Genomic DNA, 15,276 nt, shown 5'->3' with positions numbered 1-15,276 from the left:
AATGCATCGTTTTGTATAGTATGAAACAATTGAGAAAAAAAAAAATTGTGTCCGTGTTTAAAATTTGTGGGACTAACCTGAGTTTGACCATATTAGTAATTTAAATGACTATATTCCTTTTATATATCAATCGCCCCCATAGCATGTCTTATTTACTCTTTGTACCACATGGTCTGCCAAATTTTCTACTCACACTATTTTTTTAATCATTATATAATGTTTTTCTACTCGCACTATTTCTTTAATCATTATATAATGTTGGGTTGAGATTAATAAGCTAATTATGACTGTAACACTATTACAAAATCTTTTCTCCACTCATGATATACTACTCATTTTGATTAGAACACGTGGCATACTTATTAATGCCTAATAATTAACATACACAGGCCTATTATTAAGAGAGAAGGGGGTATTAAAAATTAAATTCCCAAGGAAGAGGGATATTTCATATTTGTGTCACGGGTTCAATTTTACCATAAACTTTAAAAGATTTGATGGTGAATAGAAATAAGATTCAGTGGGAAGGTAACAAAATTAATTCCAAAAAGAAAGGTTTCGGTAGCCAGCTACTTGTGTTTGGTGGTGGGCTTAATATTAGTGGATATGATATGACAATTCATCTTATACATTATTATGCAATATTAGTGGAAGTGTCACGGAACAATTAAATAGAAAGTCCACCAACAAAATACAAAATTGGCTATTTGCTGTTTTTCTCAATGATGAACTTACTTATTATCCACTAGCATCATTTTCCTCAAAAAGTCTTGCACTAGTAATAAGATTAAATCAAACCCCGTACATCATACGACATTTCTAGAAATAAATAAGTAATAACGATGAATTTTAGTATTATCACATAACATATGTATTGGTTTTATATTGTTCGAAACAAATTACATCCCTTATATATCAATTTTGACAAAAATGTTATATTAATGTCAATTGTCATATGACAAAATAATATTATATTAAATCAATAGCATCACACTTTAGCGTTGTTCGTTTCGATTTTTTCAAATATGACCACAAGGTTTGAAGGGAAAAAAAAGTAGAAAATCGCCGTCTGTGGGAATCGAACCCACGACCACATGGTTAAAAGCCATGCGCTCTACCAGCTGAGCTAAGACGGCTGGATGTTTAATTTTCATTAGAAAGTTAATATATTAAAGCTTGAAAATTTATTTAATAATCTCCCACTTTTCCCGTGATTCGTGAAGTTTTCAGCCTTTTAATGTGAACTAATTCAAAGCATGCCATCAAAATTTCCAGCCTTTTAATGGAAATTTAATAGTTAACTAGGTTGATATGCAATATAGCATGAGAATAGTTGTAAATATGGAGTATTATTTTTCTAGAGTGCATACTGGATTAAGTTAATGAATTATTTTTAAGAAATTAGTCTATAAGAATATAAAAAAATACAGACTATTTTCTACATTACAAATATCTTCTCCAACTGAAAAACCCATTATTTTCTTTCTCCACCAAGTATTCCGATTGCTCAGTCTCACTCTGCATCACAACAAAAATAATGATAATCAATAAACATACTATTAATTATAAAAATATATGTAAACTAAAATTGGGTTTTTCCCACTAAAAACAAAAAAATAAATTACGGCAATACCTTGGCTGTAAAAGTAATCGCAACTTGAATTTCACCTTGGTAACTAAGGTCATCGAGAATAACCCTAAATTTTTGTGTGCCAAAATCCGCTTTGCCCTTCTCTAATCCTATTTCAATTAAATCCTTCACATAGATCCTGCATATGTATAATATTCATTTTATTTAATCAGCCAAACCATTTAATTAAGGGAACATGTAAAAGAATGAAAAAGAGGGTGAAAACTCATGATCAATTAAAATATTGGACATAAAAATGAAAATGAATCCCTAAATAATAAGTCTAATGGAATGCGGCATAAGTTTTCAATTGTTAGTAAAAATGATAGTGTTGTAAAGGGAGAAATGATCTCATCTTAAAGATAGTATTAGTACTAATCCATCTGTTAGTAGTGATATTTAACTAATGTATTGTGATTTGTGAGTAAAGAAAATGGTGGGTAATGTCACAAAAAATGTACTTGCGTGCTCAAGGGAGTAACAGAGCACGCTGACATGCTCACACACGTTGAGGGCTATTGAGCACTATTGAGCATTGCGAAAATTCTAGTATAATTAATTCTTCATTATCTACGTCCTTAATTATTTTGATTTCTTCTACTTTCGACAAACTCTATCACTGTATCTTATCATGTGAAATTTTTTGACCAACTTAGATACTCCTACAAAATTAATAAAGTGAATGTTCAATCACTTTCTTACTTAAGCTTTAGCAGCTTCATATCTAGTGATTGATAATACCATGGAATGCAAGTTGATACCTTACTAAGAAGTGCTTAACTTTTCATAGTTACGTAGATATCGTAATTCAAGTTGATATCCTACTAAGAAGTGCTTGACTTTTCATAGTTCTATAGATATCGTCGTAAGTGCACAACTTCTCACAGTTATAAATGTTTTGATACTACAAATGAAAATGGAATAATTTTTCCAAATTTACCAAAAATGCCAAAATATGCGACTATTTTTAGGAACAGAGGGAGGAGCAAAAGTTTACGTGGATTGCCCCAAAAAATCGTCTTTGCTGCAGGTGTCATGGTCGAAAACACGAAGATTTAGCTTGTAATTATTTTGGTTATCATCCGATCCATCGAGTGATGGGAATTCCACCCTAAATTTGAACTCTTCATTCCACACTGGTTTCCTACCTTGCCCTGCAATTTCAAACACTTAATTAAATTGGTTTATGATTAAATTTGTATGTGCATCACATAAACATATAGTTCTCTACAAATTTTAGTCCACAAATTTCTAAAATAGCTCGTTATATGAGAAGTACCTTTAGCAGTAGTGCTAGTGTATTCTTCGTCTCTATATTGAATCATAACATAAGGGTCGATCCTACCTGTATCATATCTGTATATATTAATAATTTCATATCCTCGATACAAATGAAATTAAATACATAAATATATATGTATGAGATATTCTATTTATATTTATATTATTATTATTATTATTATCATAATTCAAGATATAAATTTTGGCATTGTGATAAGTTTTTAGAAAAATTTGATAAAACAACGTCATTCTCACATCTTTTTAAAGAAAAATTACTCTTTTCACTACAAATCAGGATGCTCATGGCATTTCTGGCCATCTCAAAAGAAAGGTTAGACCTTTATGGATTGAGGGAGCAGCCGCCTTTTCTCACCGAATCGCTAAAATGATGAGACAATATCGAATAAGTATTTATCTTATAAATACGTACCTAAGAAATCGGTGCGTTTAAGGCCCTTAGCTCCGATCAGTTTCACCTCCATTATACCCACCCCCATCTCTGTTTGTGTGAGTGGACAAAAACAATCGAAGAAGTTCTTAGTTATGGAAATCAAATGAAATGAAAATGATATTTGTTTGAAAGTGAATAAAATTACAATTACAAAAATAGATTATATATGTGTGCATGAAATTTCGACGAATCCGCTGTCGCAGCCGACGTTGACCAATATATAATTTCTTTCTTGGCGTCAGTCAATTTTTTAACATCGATTTAAATATTACTATTCAAATGAGAGAAATTTAAAGTTCTAAATTTCAACATGACATTTCTAGATACCATGAGGTACAAGACAAACTTGTTTTAAATTTAATTATATCATATACTAGCTTGAGATTTTCTTCGAAGGTGTGATTGCACAACTCCATTCATTTTATGAGATGTTCATAACTTCATTTGTATTTTTCTTGAGATGTTTAGAACTTATTCTCGGTTGTCCAAATTGACCAAATTTATTACTCCATATTTTATTTTTTTAGTTTCTTAGCTACCTGAAAACGACGTCGTTTAGTCATCTACATCGTCACATTAATACTTCTCCATATCACCAATTTTTTACACGCGTACGCCAACTCAGCATCGCATTTACTCATAAAGAAATTACACGGGTCAATTGCGAATCTGAAACTTCGTAATTTCTCATTTAAATTTCAAAAGACGTGGGATAGATCAGAATTTGACCAAACTGATTAATTTTGCCACTGTATAAAAAGATAGCATTTTTTCCCTTACAATCAAGCAGAAGGTCTTGGATAGGAAGCAGTTTTTCTAGTTGAACTCGGTCCATTTCCAAAGTGAAGTTGTCTCTGAGCTTCTTCTTCAGTTTGGACAATACCTGTGTCCTGAAGTTGCTCCAGAGCCTTCACCACTTCGTCCATCGTGGGCCGGTACTTGGGCTCGATGGCTATGCATTTCACAGCCAATATCGCTGCTCGTAGCGCCCCACTTGGCTTGTACTGGCCTTCTATACGGGCATCTATGACGCGGAGCACTCTCCGCTTGCTTGCTAGGTAAGGCCTTGCCCATTCAATCAGGTTCTGCTCGCCCTGGGGCCGGTTCTGGTCCAGCACGCGCCTTCCCGTCAGTATCTCTAGGAGAACGACACCAAAGCTGTACACGTCGCTCTTGGCAGTCAAATGGCCTACACAAGAGGAATGAAATCTGATATTAGAACTTACATCCCTTAGCTACTTACGCTTAACCACTCTACAGTCTCTACTATTAAGCCAACACACGCACACTTGATCTCGTTTCTACTTTCTTGGCTTATTTCCATTCTGCAAACAACATTGTATACAAAGATACAAAAGCAAATCAATATTCATGTCTAAATCATACCTGTGGCCATATACTCTGGAGCAGCATAGCCATATGTGCCCATGATTCTTGTTGAAACATGGCTTCTGCCATCGAGTGGACCGTCCTTAGCCAACCCGAAATCAGAAAGCTTCGCGTTGTAGCTCTGTTACCAAACCAGCAAATGAAATGTAAGTGAAACTACACAATATGTACTCAAAAACATGTAGTGAAGTTAGGGAATAATGCACACATACAGAGTCAAGCAAGATGTTGGAGGCCTTGAAATCGCGGTAGATGACCTTTGCCTCCGAGCTGTGGAGGAACGCGAGCCCCTTCGCTGCACCAAGCGCCACCTTCATCCTTAGATTCCAATCCAACGGCTGGAAATAAGACGCCCCTATCCAACAACAATATCAGTCATTGTAACAAACAAAACAAGAGCATCTACAATGAACTAATAGCAAGAACTCACTCCTGAATAAATGATTCTCCAAGCTGCCACGAGGCATGAACTCGTACACGAGAAGCCTGTGCTCGTCCTCCAAGCAATAGCCGATCAGTCTCACTAGATTGGGGTGGTGTAGCTGCCCCAGATAGTTGATTTCTGTCTGAAAACGTGAAAACGTGTCACTTTTAATGGGACAGAGGGAGTAAATTTGATCAAACAAACATATAAAACCAATCCATCAAAACATAAGAAAAAAGAGAAAGTGATGGTACTGACCAACCATTCCTTGTGACCTTGTGAACCTTCTTGATTCAGTCTCTTGACAGCAATGACCATCCCCGTCCCCGCCTTGGCAGCCTTGAAAGTGTGCTCGTCGATCCAGCCTTTGAAGACGGACCCAAATCCACCTTCCCCCAACACACTGTCGGGGCGAAAGTTTCTAGTACATATCCTGAGATCATTGTATCCGAAGCTCTTCAAACTCCCCGCGTCCAAGATTTCAGCCTCGTTTCGAGGGGTCAATGGCACTGAGGGAGGCAAACTCCCATCAAAGCTAACATGTCTAGAACTTTGCCCTGATTTGGGAAATTCATGTGTCTAAACTAAGTTAGCTAGCCATCAAAATTGGACAGCAATTCCTCTGCATCAAGAACAATTAATCCAATACATGTATTTGCATTTCCTTTCCATCAGTTTTGGATCTCCATTAGCAGATTATCTATGAAATAAAACAATTTACCTCCGTCCAAAAAAAAAAGTCATATTTTCCATTTCAGTCCATCCACCAAAATTGGTCGTTGGTCAGATTCTCTTCAGTCTTCACTAACAATCTTTAACCACTTTTTTCTCTGTCTCTATTTTATCAATTTTTGCATTAAAACTTGCACGATCCATTAAAAAGATTACTTTTTGTGGACGGATTTAGTATAATTTCTCTTTAAAATGCTTATACTATTCATCCAACCAAAATGAACTCCACATTTAGAAGAAAAATGCAATCTTTCATAGCACAATACAAGCAATTTGTATGACAAATGTGACCTCAAACACAAAAATCCAAAACCACCAAAGCTGAAAAGTGAAAACCTCTATTCATCTCCATCTTGCATAAATTCAAGAAAACCAACAAAATTAAAGTATTAAACATATCATGTATAGGAAGGTGGGGATTTACTAACCATCTCTCTGAGGGCTGTGGTGGGCCCGAATCCGGGCGCTGCAGCAAGAGCCCATCAATTCTCTCTCCTCACAAGCCAAGAATCGGAGATGACAAAGAAGATGTGAAGAGCCAAAAGCAAAAACACGAGAGCTGAAAATTCAAGCAGGAGGTGTGAACAAATAGAAGGCAGAAAAAGAGTAATGTGTAATAAAGAAAGTGTTTTTATTAATGTGTTTGTCTGTGTGCTGACTTTTTCATAACAACGTTTAGTCAACTCTCCCTTCTGCAACTTGCTCGGACATTAGATACATGTTTTTGTATGTATGTATGCACTGTACATGACAGAGTTTAGTCATAAAAAATAAAAATATTTTTATTACCATTAAATAATAAAAAAATTTAACAGTCATTAAATAATTTTTTAATTGGAGGTTGGATTTGATATTTTAAGACTTTTACAATTAATCTAAAATTATGAAAATATATTAAAGAAAATGTTGTTGGCTGCATGCATTTCCAGCCGTTGGATTGGTATTCAATATTCAGCAACCTTTTAGATTTCCTCCAATTTTATTTTTCTCTTACTATTCAGTAATTCACTACAAATTTACTATTTATTTGAGTTTTATTTTTGATAAATTTTGGGTTTTCTCAATTCAAACTGAATGATAATGTTGAGTGGAATATTCAATTACTTCCATATCATTAATGGAGACTGCAGAAAATTTGATTATTGTAGTTGGGAATTTATGTTACTACGAGGTGGATTTTTTGAAATAATTGATGTATACCATTCATAGGGTTATAAGTTATAAATATGTGTGAAGTTAGATGGATGATCGATATAAATATTACTCCTATCACCTGTTCACAACCACTTGACATAATTTTCGCTTATTATATTTTTTCTCAGTTTTAATATAGTAACAAAAATATTTTAATGAATAATAATTGCTGATCACGGATTAGTGGCATTTACTGACTTAACCGGTAAAACGACGATGTTATAATTATCAACTTTTGAAATGGAAAGTTTTCGATTTAATTTAAAGCTTGCCAAGCTATATTTATGTGTCTATCATTGAAACACAAGATATAGATATATATAGTGCTTCATTCGTATTCGTTCCAACTTGAGTCGTATTTTTCTTTTATCATATCATTATAGTTAGTTATTTTCTTTTATAAAAAAAAATTAACATTCGTATTTATTTATTTCACTTATATTTTACTCTCTCTTCAACTATCTATTTCTCATAAAAAAGAATTAACTCAAATAATTCCATATAGTAGTATATATTCTAGAAAAAATTATAGTAGTCTAATTATAAATTCCTATAGCCCAAAAAATATACACTGTCGTTCATTCTTATCATTTGAGAACATAAAAGAAAATTAATCTATTTTTAATTTGTAAGCACTACTTGATCCTTTCTATTATATGACACATAAGACACAAAAGTGGTAATTATTGTTCATGTGGTATAAACACAAAGTGATATAAAGTCATAATATTTGTAGTAATTATTGTTCATGTGGTATAAACACAAAGTGAAGTGTTATTTACTCAAAATGTATCAATCACTTAAAAATTGTGTAAGATATCATATTTTATAATGAAAATGTAGAAATCGTCACCCTAAGACTCTCGTGACCTTTTCTTTCTATTTAATTTAATTTCGAATTTGGCAAACATTGACCTAGTGACACTTTCTGTTTAATTTTTAATAATAAAAGACACGAAAATAGGAAATGTTTTTTAGATAAATAAATGAATAGTGACAGAGAATCTGGCAACATAATATACGACTTTGACTTTTTAATCTTAAGCAACTGTCCATTTAATTTCTGTGACAATTTAATTCTTTCGACAGCGAGACAATTTGTTTTATGCACGTACTTTATTGATTATTTTATTTTTGTACTATAACTGTAGTGTGATGATTAGAAACATAAATTAAATGAAAATCATAATGTAATCAAGCAAGTTGTGTGATGACTTATCTAGAATAATAAATTATTGATCTTTATTTCCTTTTGAACTTTCAAAACTTTATGTTTTTTGATATTAGAGCATCCACAGTGCCGGCTAGCCGATTCGCGTCACTAGCCGGTCGGCTAGCCGAACCATTGCAAGCGGCCAGCGATCGGCCAACGCCCTTTTTCGTTTTTTTTTTTTTTTTGAAAACCTATATAAACGCGATTTTAATTTCATTTTCATATGCACCACTTGTTTTAACGAGTTTTCTCTCTCTCTAAATTTCTGTACAAGAGCATCATCGAGCGATGAGTAACGCGGGTGGTAGCAGTGGTGGTAGTGGTGGGGATGGTGGTAGTGGTGGGGATGCTGAGGAGTACGAACGGCAAATGAACGAGGCTATGGAGGCCTACATGAACCGCGAGATGGAGCGGTACATGCGAAGGGTGGAACAGCAGGCGATACCTCGCCCTCCATCGGTTGTCCACCGCCGAGCAGTGATTGATCGGGATCACATAGCTGCACATTAGCGGCTATATGACGACTACTTCGCTCCGGACCCGCGGTTTCCGGCAAACATGTTCAAGCGGCGTTTTAGAATGCGCAGTGAGTTGTTTATGCGTATCGTTAACGAGTTGGAGCGTCGATATCTTTATTTCCGCTTCAGGCACGATGCGACTGGCAGACCTGGCCACATCCATATTCAAAAGTGCACGACGGCAATCAGGCAGTTGGCCTACGGAGGCGCGACAGACATGTGGGATGAGTACCTCCACATCGGTGAGACGAGTGCTCTGGAATGTCTGAAGTTTTTCTGTCAGGGCGTGATAAACATTTTCGGTGAGCAGTACCTTCGATGCCCTACTCCCCAAGATTGTCAGAATTTGATACAGATGCACGGGGAGCAGCATGGGTTCCCCGGCATGTTAGACAACATAGATTGTATGCATTGGGAGTGGAAGAACTGTCTGACTGCCTGGAAGGGGGCCTACACGACCGGCTACAAGTCAAAGAATCCCACGATGATCCTCGAGGCCGTAGCTGATTACCGGCTGTGGATCTGGCATGCGTATTTTGGGGTAGCCGGGTCGAACAACGACCTCAACGTCCTCAACTCGTCGCCCCTCTTCAACGAGAAGTGTCAGGGCATCGGTCCGGCCGTCTCATTTGTGGCCAACGGCAACCGGCATGATATGGGCTACTACTTGGCGGATTGGATATACCCTAGGTGGCCTGTCTTTGTGAAGACGATCAGGCACGCAAGTGATGAAAGGAAGACCTACTTTGAGGAACGGCAGGAGTCGGTGCGCAAGGACGTGGAGCGCGCATTTGGTGTGCTCCAGTCTCGATGGGCGGCAATTAAGGGTCCAACGCGTTTGTGGGATGTCAAATGCGTTTCCCAAATAATGTACGCCTGCATTATCATGCATAACATGATCATCGAAGACGAAGGCGTACAACTGACTAGTTGGACCAATGACGATGAAGCCGACATGCGCCAAGTGGATGCTCATATTCAACTCCAAAATGATATAATTGAAGAGTTGTGGACACGGAGGACTGCACGACGATAGTTTTTTTTCTTTATTATGTAAATTTTTTTTATCTATGTACCTTTTTTTTAATGCAATTAATGAATTTTCCCGTATATGTGTCGTAAATTTAATTCCGTAATTTAATCGTAATTTTAATTCCGTAAATGTAGTATTTTTTGAATTATTTGTATTGCGGCTGGCCTAAATCTGATGTGACAGGTGGATTTTTAGTGCTGCTGACATGGCAGGGAGAGAGAGTGGCTGGCCTATGACTTACCTATTTATACCGTGGATGCTCTAATATTTGGCTAAGTTAAATTCATAAATATGTTTGGTCTTATCAAATTATTGCCAAGTTAATTTGGATTAGTGCACATCTATAGCTTAGTCACATCACATATGATTATGAATACAATATTAGAAAGCTCCCAAAAAATATGACTAATAAGAAAAGTGGTTTGACTTTAGAACGATTAATTAAATACACCAATTGTCATGTCCTAATCTTGGCCCATTGTGAATTTGATTTTTATTTTTATTTTCTTTGTATGGAGAAGCATGAAAAGTCAATAGCTTGACTACATTAACATATGAGCAATTTTAGCATAGATGACCTCATATTTTTGGGAACTACCAATTTTTTTTTTTAAAAAAAATGGTGAGGAAATAAACAAATTATCTGATGTTTATTTATATTGACTTTTTTAAAATAAAGTTTTTGCTCTCCAATCCAAATTGATAGTCATATTTTTCATTATGAATCATCAATAAAAACTAGTCACTCTTTTTCTGATTAGTTTATCTTGTTGGAATTGAAACATACACTTTATAATGATCTATTTTATGATAAACCGAGATATGAAGAAAGAAAAAAAAAAAAAAAAACTAAGGTCGAAGGCATACAAGAATGAAGAATCCATGTGAATTGATTTCTTGATTGGTAGTATTTTGAATTGATTTAGGATTTTCAGATAACTAGAGACATTTTTGTCAACCTACCTTATGAGAATAAAAAAAATATACCGGCTAATTAAAGTTTGAGGACCATAACTTGTACTGTTATAATAGTAATAATAAGATTGGTGTTCAACAAATTAGAACTCACAATATAGTATCTACACTTTAAATCCATAACAATGTACTACTTGAGCCCCTAACTTAAACTTTAGTCCAACACTTTAATTAGGTTATTTTAAGATAGTTATACACATTAATGTCACGAAGTACCCTAATATTTTCCTACATATCCATCAAATAAATATGGACTTTATTCTCTATTAATAATATTCTAATTATTTATTGTTTTTATTTCTCTTATATTTTATTAATTTTACATTAAAAATATATAATTTTATTAATATTCTTTACCTGATTACGAGCCCATTTTTACCTACACATTAATTCGTAAAATAAACAGTGTTAGCTGTCTATTATAACCCATTTTTACCCACACATTAATAAAATGGAGTGAGTAAGTATAAATTAAGCAAGCCCAAATCGGTTACGACTTACACACTGTTTTTTCTTTCGCATTTTTGTGGAAGTAACCCAAATTATTCGATAATAAATATCACAGAAAAATATAAAATCGAATTCTCACAAAATTCCCGCCATTACAAGCTACAGAGTTAGGGCTGTGAGCTCCAACCTACTCACCTCCGCACAGCTCCACACAACCGCCTTACCGGAAAATGGCCGGCACCTCCGATCCCCATGCCTCCGCATTTTCGGCCGCAGAGGTCCGTTTGAATCTTTCTCAACTTTTCCGATTAGTCAAATTTTCTCGATTTGACCTCCATTTTCTGAAAATATTTCGATTACGCAGCTGGAGTTTCTCGCGGAGGATGAAATGATTGAAATTGTGCCGAATTTGAGAATGGATGCTCTCAATTTCATATCTGTAGGATCCGTGCTCCCTTTTTACGCCTTCAATTTGATTTCGTGCTCGAGTATTTATGTTGATGGCTTAATTTTGTGGTTGATTTGCTCTGCTAACAGGGGGATTTCGGTCCTTTTAGACCGCAAATACCTACTCAAGCGCCACTTTGGTTGGCTGTTGCCTTGAAGAAGAGAGGGAAGTGCACAATTCGAGCTCCAGAGTGGATGTCGGTTGGTGAGTTTGAAGCTTAATTAGAACTAATGGAAGTTTAGCGAGCTTAATTAGAGTGACTAAGCGAAAATACTGGTATGAATTAAGTAGAGTGATATCTATTTAGGTTAATCTTATTGACTTCTGTAGATCTATTAATTCTTTTGATAAGGCCATAAGCAATTCGTATATATGCACCTTGAGTTTATTCTACATTCGCCCAATATGTTGAACCAGCTCTTTTCATAAAATCCGAAACACTTTTATGCAAAATTCACAGATCATATGCATTTTTATAAAACATTGATGCCCTCCTTTATCACCACCATGAGTCAGTTTGCCGTTATTTTCTGTGGGAGTTGCTCGATTTACGGCCGAAGGTTGGACCAATTTGATAGAGTACAGTGCAAGTAAAGGCTGTGTACTGGTTAATAGGAAATAGAAATTTAAAGAGAAACAAAAGGTGGGCATGGTCAAAGAAAAGCCAGATTGCTCTCTAGTTTCCACCATGATCCCTTTCTCTTCAATGTACTCTGTCAAAATCATGTTTTACTTCTCTTGCATACACTCAAAATGAAAGATACTTATGCTATCAATATCTTCTTTTGCCATAGATAAGTTAACACAAGTACTGGAAGCAGAGCGAGATTCTGACAAGTTTCAGCCTTTGCCATTTCACTATGTAGAAATATCAAGGCTTCTTTTTGATCAGTAAGTATTTATATGCAATGATTTAATTTGCCGTGTTAAATTTTGGCTGTTGTTTACTTGTTTTGAACATGTATATACTTTTTATGTAGTGCACAAGGCGATATTCCTGATACCTACATGGTTAGTAAACTTTTGTCATGCTAGTATTCTTTCTTTGGCCTATCATGTTTTTCTAGAATCTTGATTCTGATTTCCATAAAGGTAAGGTCCCTCATTGAGGACATCAAGGACGTGAGGTTTCATAAGATCGGGAAAGGCTTGGAGTCTATCTCAGGGGAAGGTACTTTTGCGCTGAAGGTAAGTTATTTTCGTGTTTGTAATTTCACTTTTTCATATCAGTGCATAGCTATGTGCATACATATTCGTTTTGTAGCTTTTGATGCCTTCAGTTATGTTAATAGGTATATATTAGTAGTGTAAGTCCTTTTTGTACATCATATCACAGTGAAGAAAACTGTTGTTACCATTCCAAAATTTGTTTATTTTGTGGATTACTGTTCATAATATTCTTGGACTAGTTTTATAAGTTTTTCAATTCACTGGCCTACTTATGCTGTTGACTTGATCGGGTCTCAGTATTGCTGCTAACTCTGTTCCTTGAATCTTGATAAGGAAGTTTCTCAGTTGTAATACTCATTGGCACAATATCTTGAAACTCATGTAAAAAAATGCATTAGATCGTGATTTGTGGGTATCTGGTTGCATCTTTTGCATAACTCATGCAATATATTTCTTCTCAATTTGTCACATTTGAAAGTTGTGAAAAATGAATATGACATTGTTCAATATGTTGGTGTGGACGGTAGCTAGGTTAGTGCAGCCAGTAGCATGAAATTATTTGTATTTTCTCTCTTCTCATCATTTCCTCAAAACTTGCAGCTCAAGAACTTGTCTGCAATGGAAGCAAATATAGTGCGCCCATTTGTTACAAGAGCTCTCGAGACATTTTACAAGCTTAGTAGTTCTGATATGATTCAAGAAACAGACAACGCTCCTAATAGACAACAAACAGCCAATCGTGGGCCAAGAGTAAGTTACATGTTCATGCTTTATATTGTCAAATCTCCCACTGGTGCTCAAGTCGGCATCTCCTATCAAATGATTCAACTTATATTTTAACAAGTAAAAGTTACTATTGTTGCTCATCTATCCAAATCTTTTCTGGCAACTTACCCTGCGGTCTCTTTCACTGTGTTGGTATTCCATCAAGCATTTTCGACTTGATTCATCTATATAGCATTTGGTTATTACTGGAAATTGGTTATCTTACTGATTTAGTAATTGCTACGAGTGATTGTGCTTGCTGACTATCTTCTGCTCTTGATTTTCAGCGGCAACTGAAAGATAGATGATTCCAATCCCTGGAGATGCTGTACAAATGTATTTGGAACAGTATCAAACTGAAAGTAGTGAGTTCCTCTAATTGGCTCTTACGGTTCTTCAATTCCTTTACATATTTATCCAACATATGTTTCGCCGTGAATCAATCTACAGCAACAGATGGCTCCTAATCTTGTCCAAAGACACTTATAATTGAAGTAAGGCCATTCCTTAAATATACATCCTTATTTGTATTATTCTACGGTTGTTTGTCAAGACTGCAGCTGGTATTATTGAAGGTTATCTAGACATCTAATTTGCTAGTCTTTTTTTATGAAACAGTCAGCCTTATAAATATGCCTAGATCAATAAAATTTGTTCAGTAATGCGATTTGTGTTTTGCTGTTATGGTTTCATTTTTTATCACCTAATGATTATGGCAGTTGAAGATTCCTAGACATGCTGAACTGTAGTGCTCCTAAATTGGTGTTATATATTTGCAGTTTGTTGCTTTTGTCTTAGTTAATAAATAGTACCTTTACAGGGCTAATAACACCTATTCATTTGTTAACTGTCCCTAAACTTAGGGTCTGATGCTAAACACATAATATAATAGGATGGATCACTCTCTCTATATATATATACACTATATATATGGTGAATCTACCTTCCTGACTATCTGGATGTCCAACTCCTAACGTAGTAGTAACATGTAGCATGTTCTTGGAGAGTTGCTTCTTAGATTAAAATCTTAAATATATTAATGTAAACACACCTCAGGTTAAGAGAGTTTAGTAAAGAAAATAGGTTTCTGAAACATTATCTTAATACCTGACAGTTTTTAGAAAATAGAAGTTTAAGAATATTTGACAACTATAAAGAAATATATGGCCCACAACTTTAGGCAAGACTTCTGTGATCACTTGATATTATTCTATTTTAAAAGGTAATGAAGATTGCTCTCTCCGTATGCCAATAAACGTCTTACTCTCTGATGCTCGGGTTCTAAGAAATGTGAATGAATGTGCAGAAAAATAGTAGAATGTTGATCTCAGTTTTGTGGAGTAAACTAGCAAAAGGGAATTGATTAAATAATTGTGGAGATATCAAAATAACAAAATGAGACATATCATGAAGAGAATATCTCTAATTTGTTGAAACACTCCATTGTTATTTACTTTGTCTTTTTTTCCTTCCATCCATAAAATTAGTGTTTATAAATTTAGAATACTTGCAAAAACTTTCTGTATTTCTAAAATGTATGTGTGAAGTTATTGGCCTTTAACTACATCAATTTTTATGGAATTCATGAATTGCACATGATTGG

General features: G+C 35.0%; 3 protein-coding genes and 1 non-coding gene across 7 annotated transcripts; 1 reads left to right on the top strand and 3 right to left on the bottom strand.

Annotated features, from left to right (window-relative positions):
* Positions 1 to 1,063: 1,063 nt before the first annotated feature.
* TRNAK-UUU (transfer RNA lysine (anticodon UUU)) lies at positions 1,064 to 1,136 on the bottom strand. The gene has a single exon. It is a non-coding gene; the product is annotated as a tRNA-Lys (tRNA).
* Positions 1,137 to 1,367: 231 nt separating this feature from the next.
* LOC125212418 (Calcium-dependent lipid-binding (CaLB domain) family protein) lies at positions 1,368 to 3,480 on the bottom strand. Of its 4 annotated transcripts, none has more exons than XM_048112624.2 (5): positions 3,342 to 3,480; positions 2,910 to 2,975; positions 2,628 to 2,784; positions 1,634 to 1,769; positions 1,368 to 1,518 (listed from the first exon to the last, which is right to left on the bottom strand). In XM_048112624.2, exons 1-5 carry the CDS (start codon positions 3,406 to 3,408, stop codon positions 1,444 to 1,446), a joined length of 501 nt encoding a protein of 166 aa, XP_047968581.1. In that variant the 5' UTR covers positions 3,409 to 3,480; the 3' UTR covers positions 1,368 to 1,443. The 4 variants fall into 4 exon arrangements, with proteins under 4 accessions (XP_047968581.1, XP_047968716.1, XP_047968647.1 ...); XM_048112759.2 differs by having other exon boundaries at positions 2,910 to 2,986; positions 3,342 to 3,471; XM_048112690.2 differs by lacking the exon at positions 2,910 to 2,975.
* Positions 3,481 to 3,933: 453 nt separating this feature from the next.
* On the bottom strand, positions 3,934 to 6,533 carry PBL1 (PBS1-like 1). Its single transcript, XM_048098955.2, has 6 exons — positions 6,336 to 6,533; positions 5,434 to 5,732; positions 5,182 to 5,317; positions 4,964 to 5,106; positions 4,749 to 4,872; positions 3,934 to 4,551 (listed from the first exon to the last, which is right to left on the bottom strand). Exons 1-6 carry the CDS (start codon positions 6,388 to 6,390, stop codon positions 4,145 to 4,147), a joined length of 1,164 nt encoding a protein of 387 aa, XP_047954912.1. The 5' UTR covers positions 6,391 to 6,533; the 3' UTR covers positions 3,934 to 4,144.
* Positions 6,534 to 11,417: 4,884 nt separating this feature from the next.
* PSF2 lies at positions 11,418 to 14,335 on the top strand. The gene is made up of 8 exons (XM_048100385.2): positions 11,418 to 11,568; positions 11,655 to 11,729; positions 11,828 to 11,942; positions 12,533 to 12,629; positions 12,719 to 12,749; positions 12,831 to 12,926; positions 13,509 to 13,658; positions 13,961 to 14,335. Exons 1-8 carry the CDS (start codon positions 11,521 to 11,523, stop codon positions 13,979 to 13,981), a joined length of 633 nt encoding a protein of 210 aa, XP_047956342.1. The 5' UTR covers positions 11,418 to 11,520; the 3' UTR covers positions 13,982 to 14,335.
* Positions 14,336 to 15,276: the final 941 nt, after the last annotated feature.

The sequence above is a fragment of the Salvia hispanica genome, chromosome 2 (genome assembly GCF_029641045.1).
Source record: "Salvia hispanica isolate PSC_SH4W2 chromosome 2, Shi_PSC_v1, whole genome shotgun sequence".
Taxonomy (NCBI): Eukaryota; Viridiplantae; Streptophyta; class Magnoliopsida; order Lamiales; family Lamiaceae; genus Salvia; species Salvia hispanica.
Note: the sequence above shows the minus strand (reverse complement) of the source record. Positions and strands in the feature narration are given on the sequence as shown.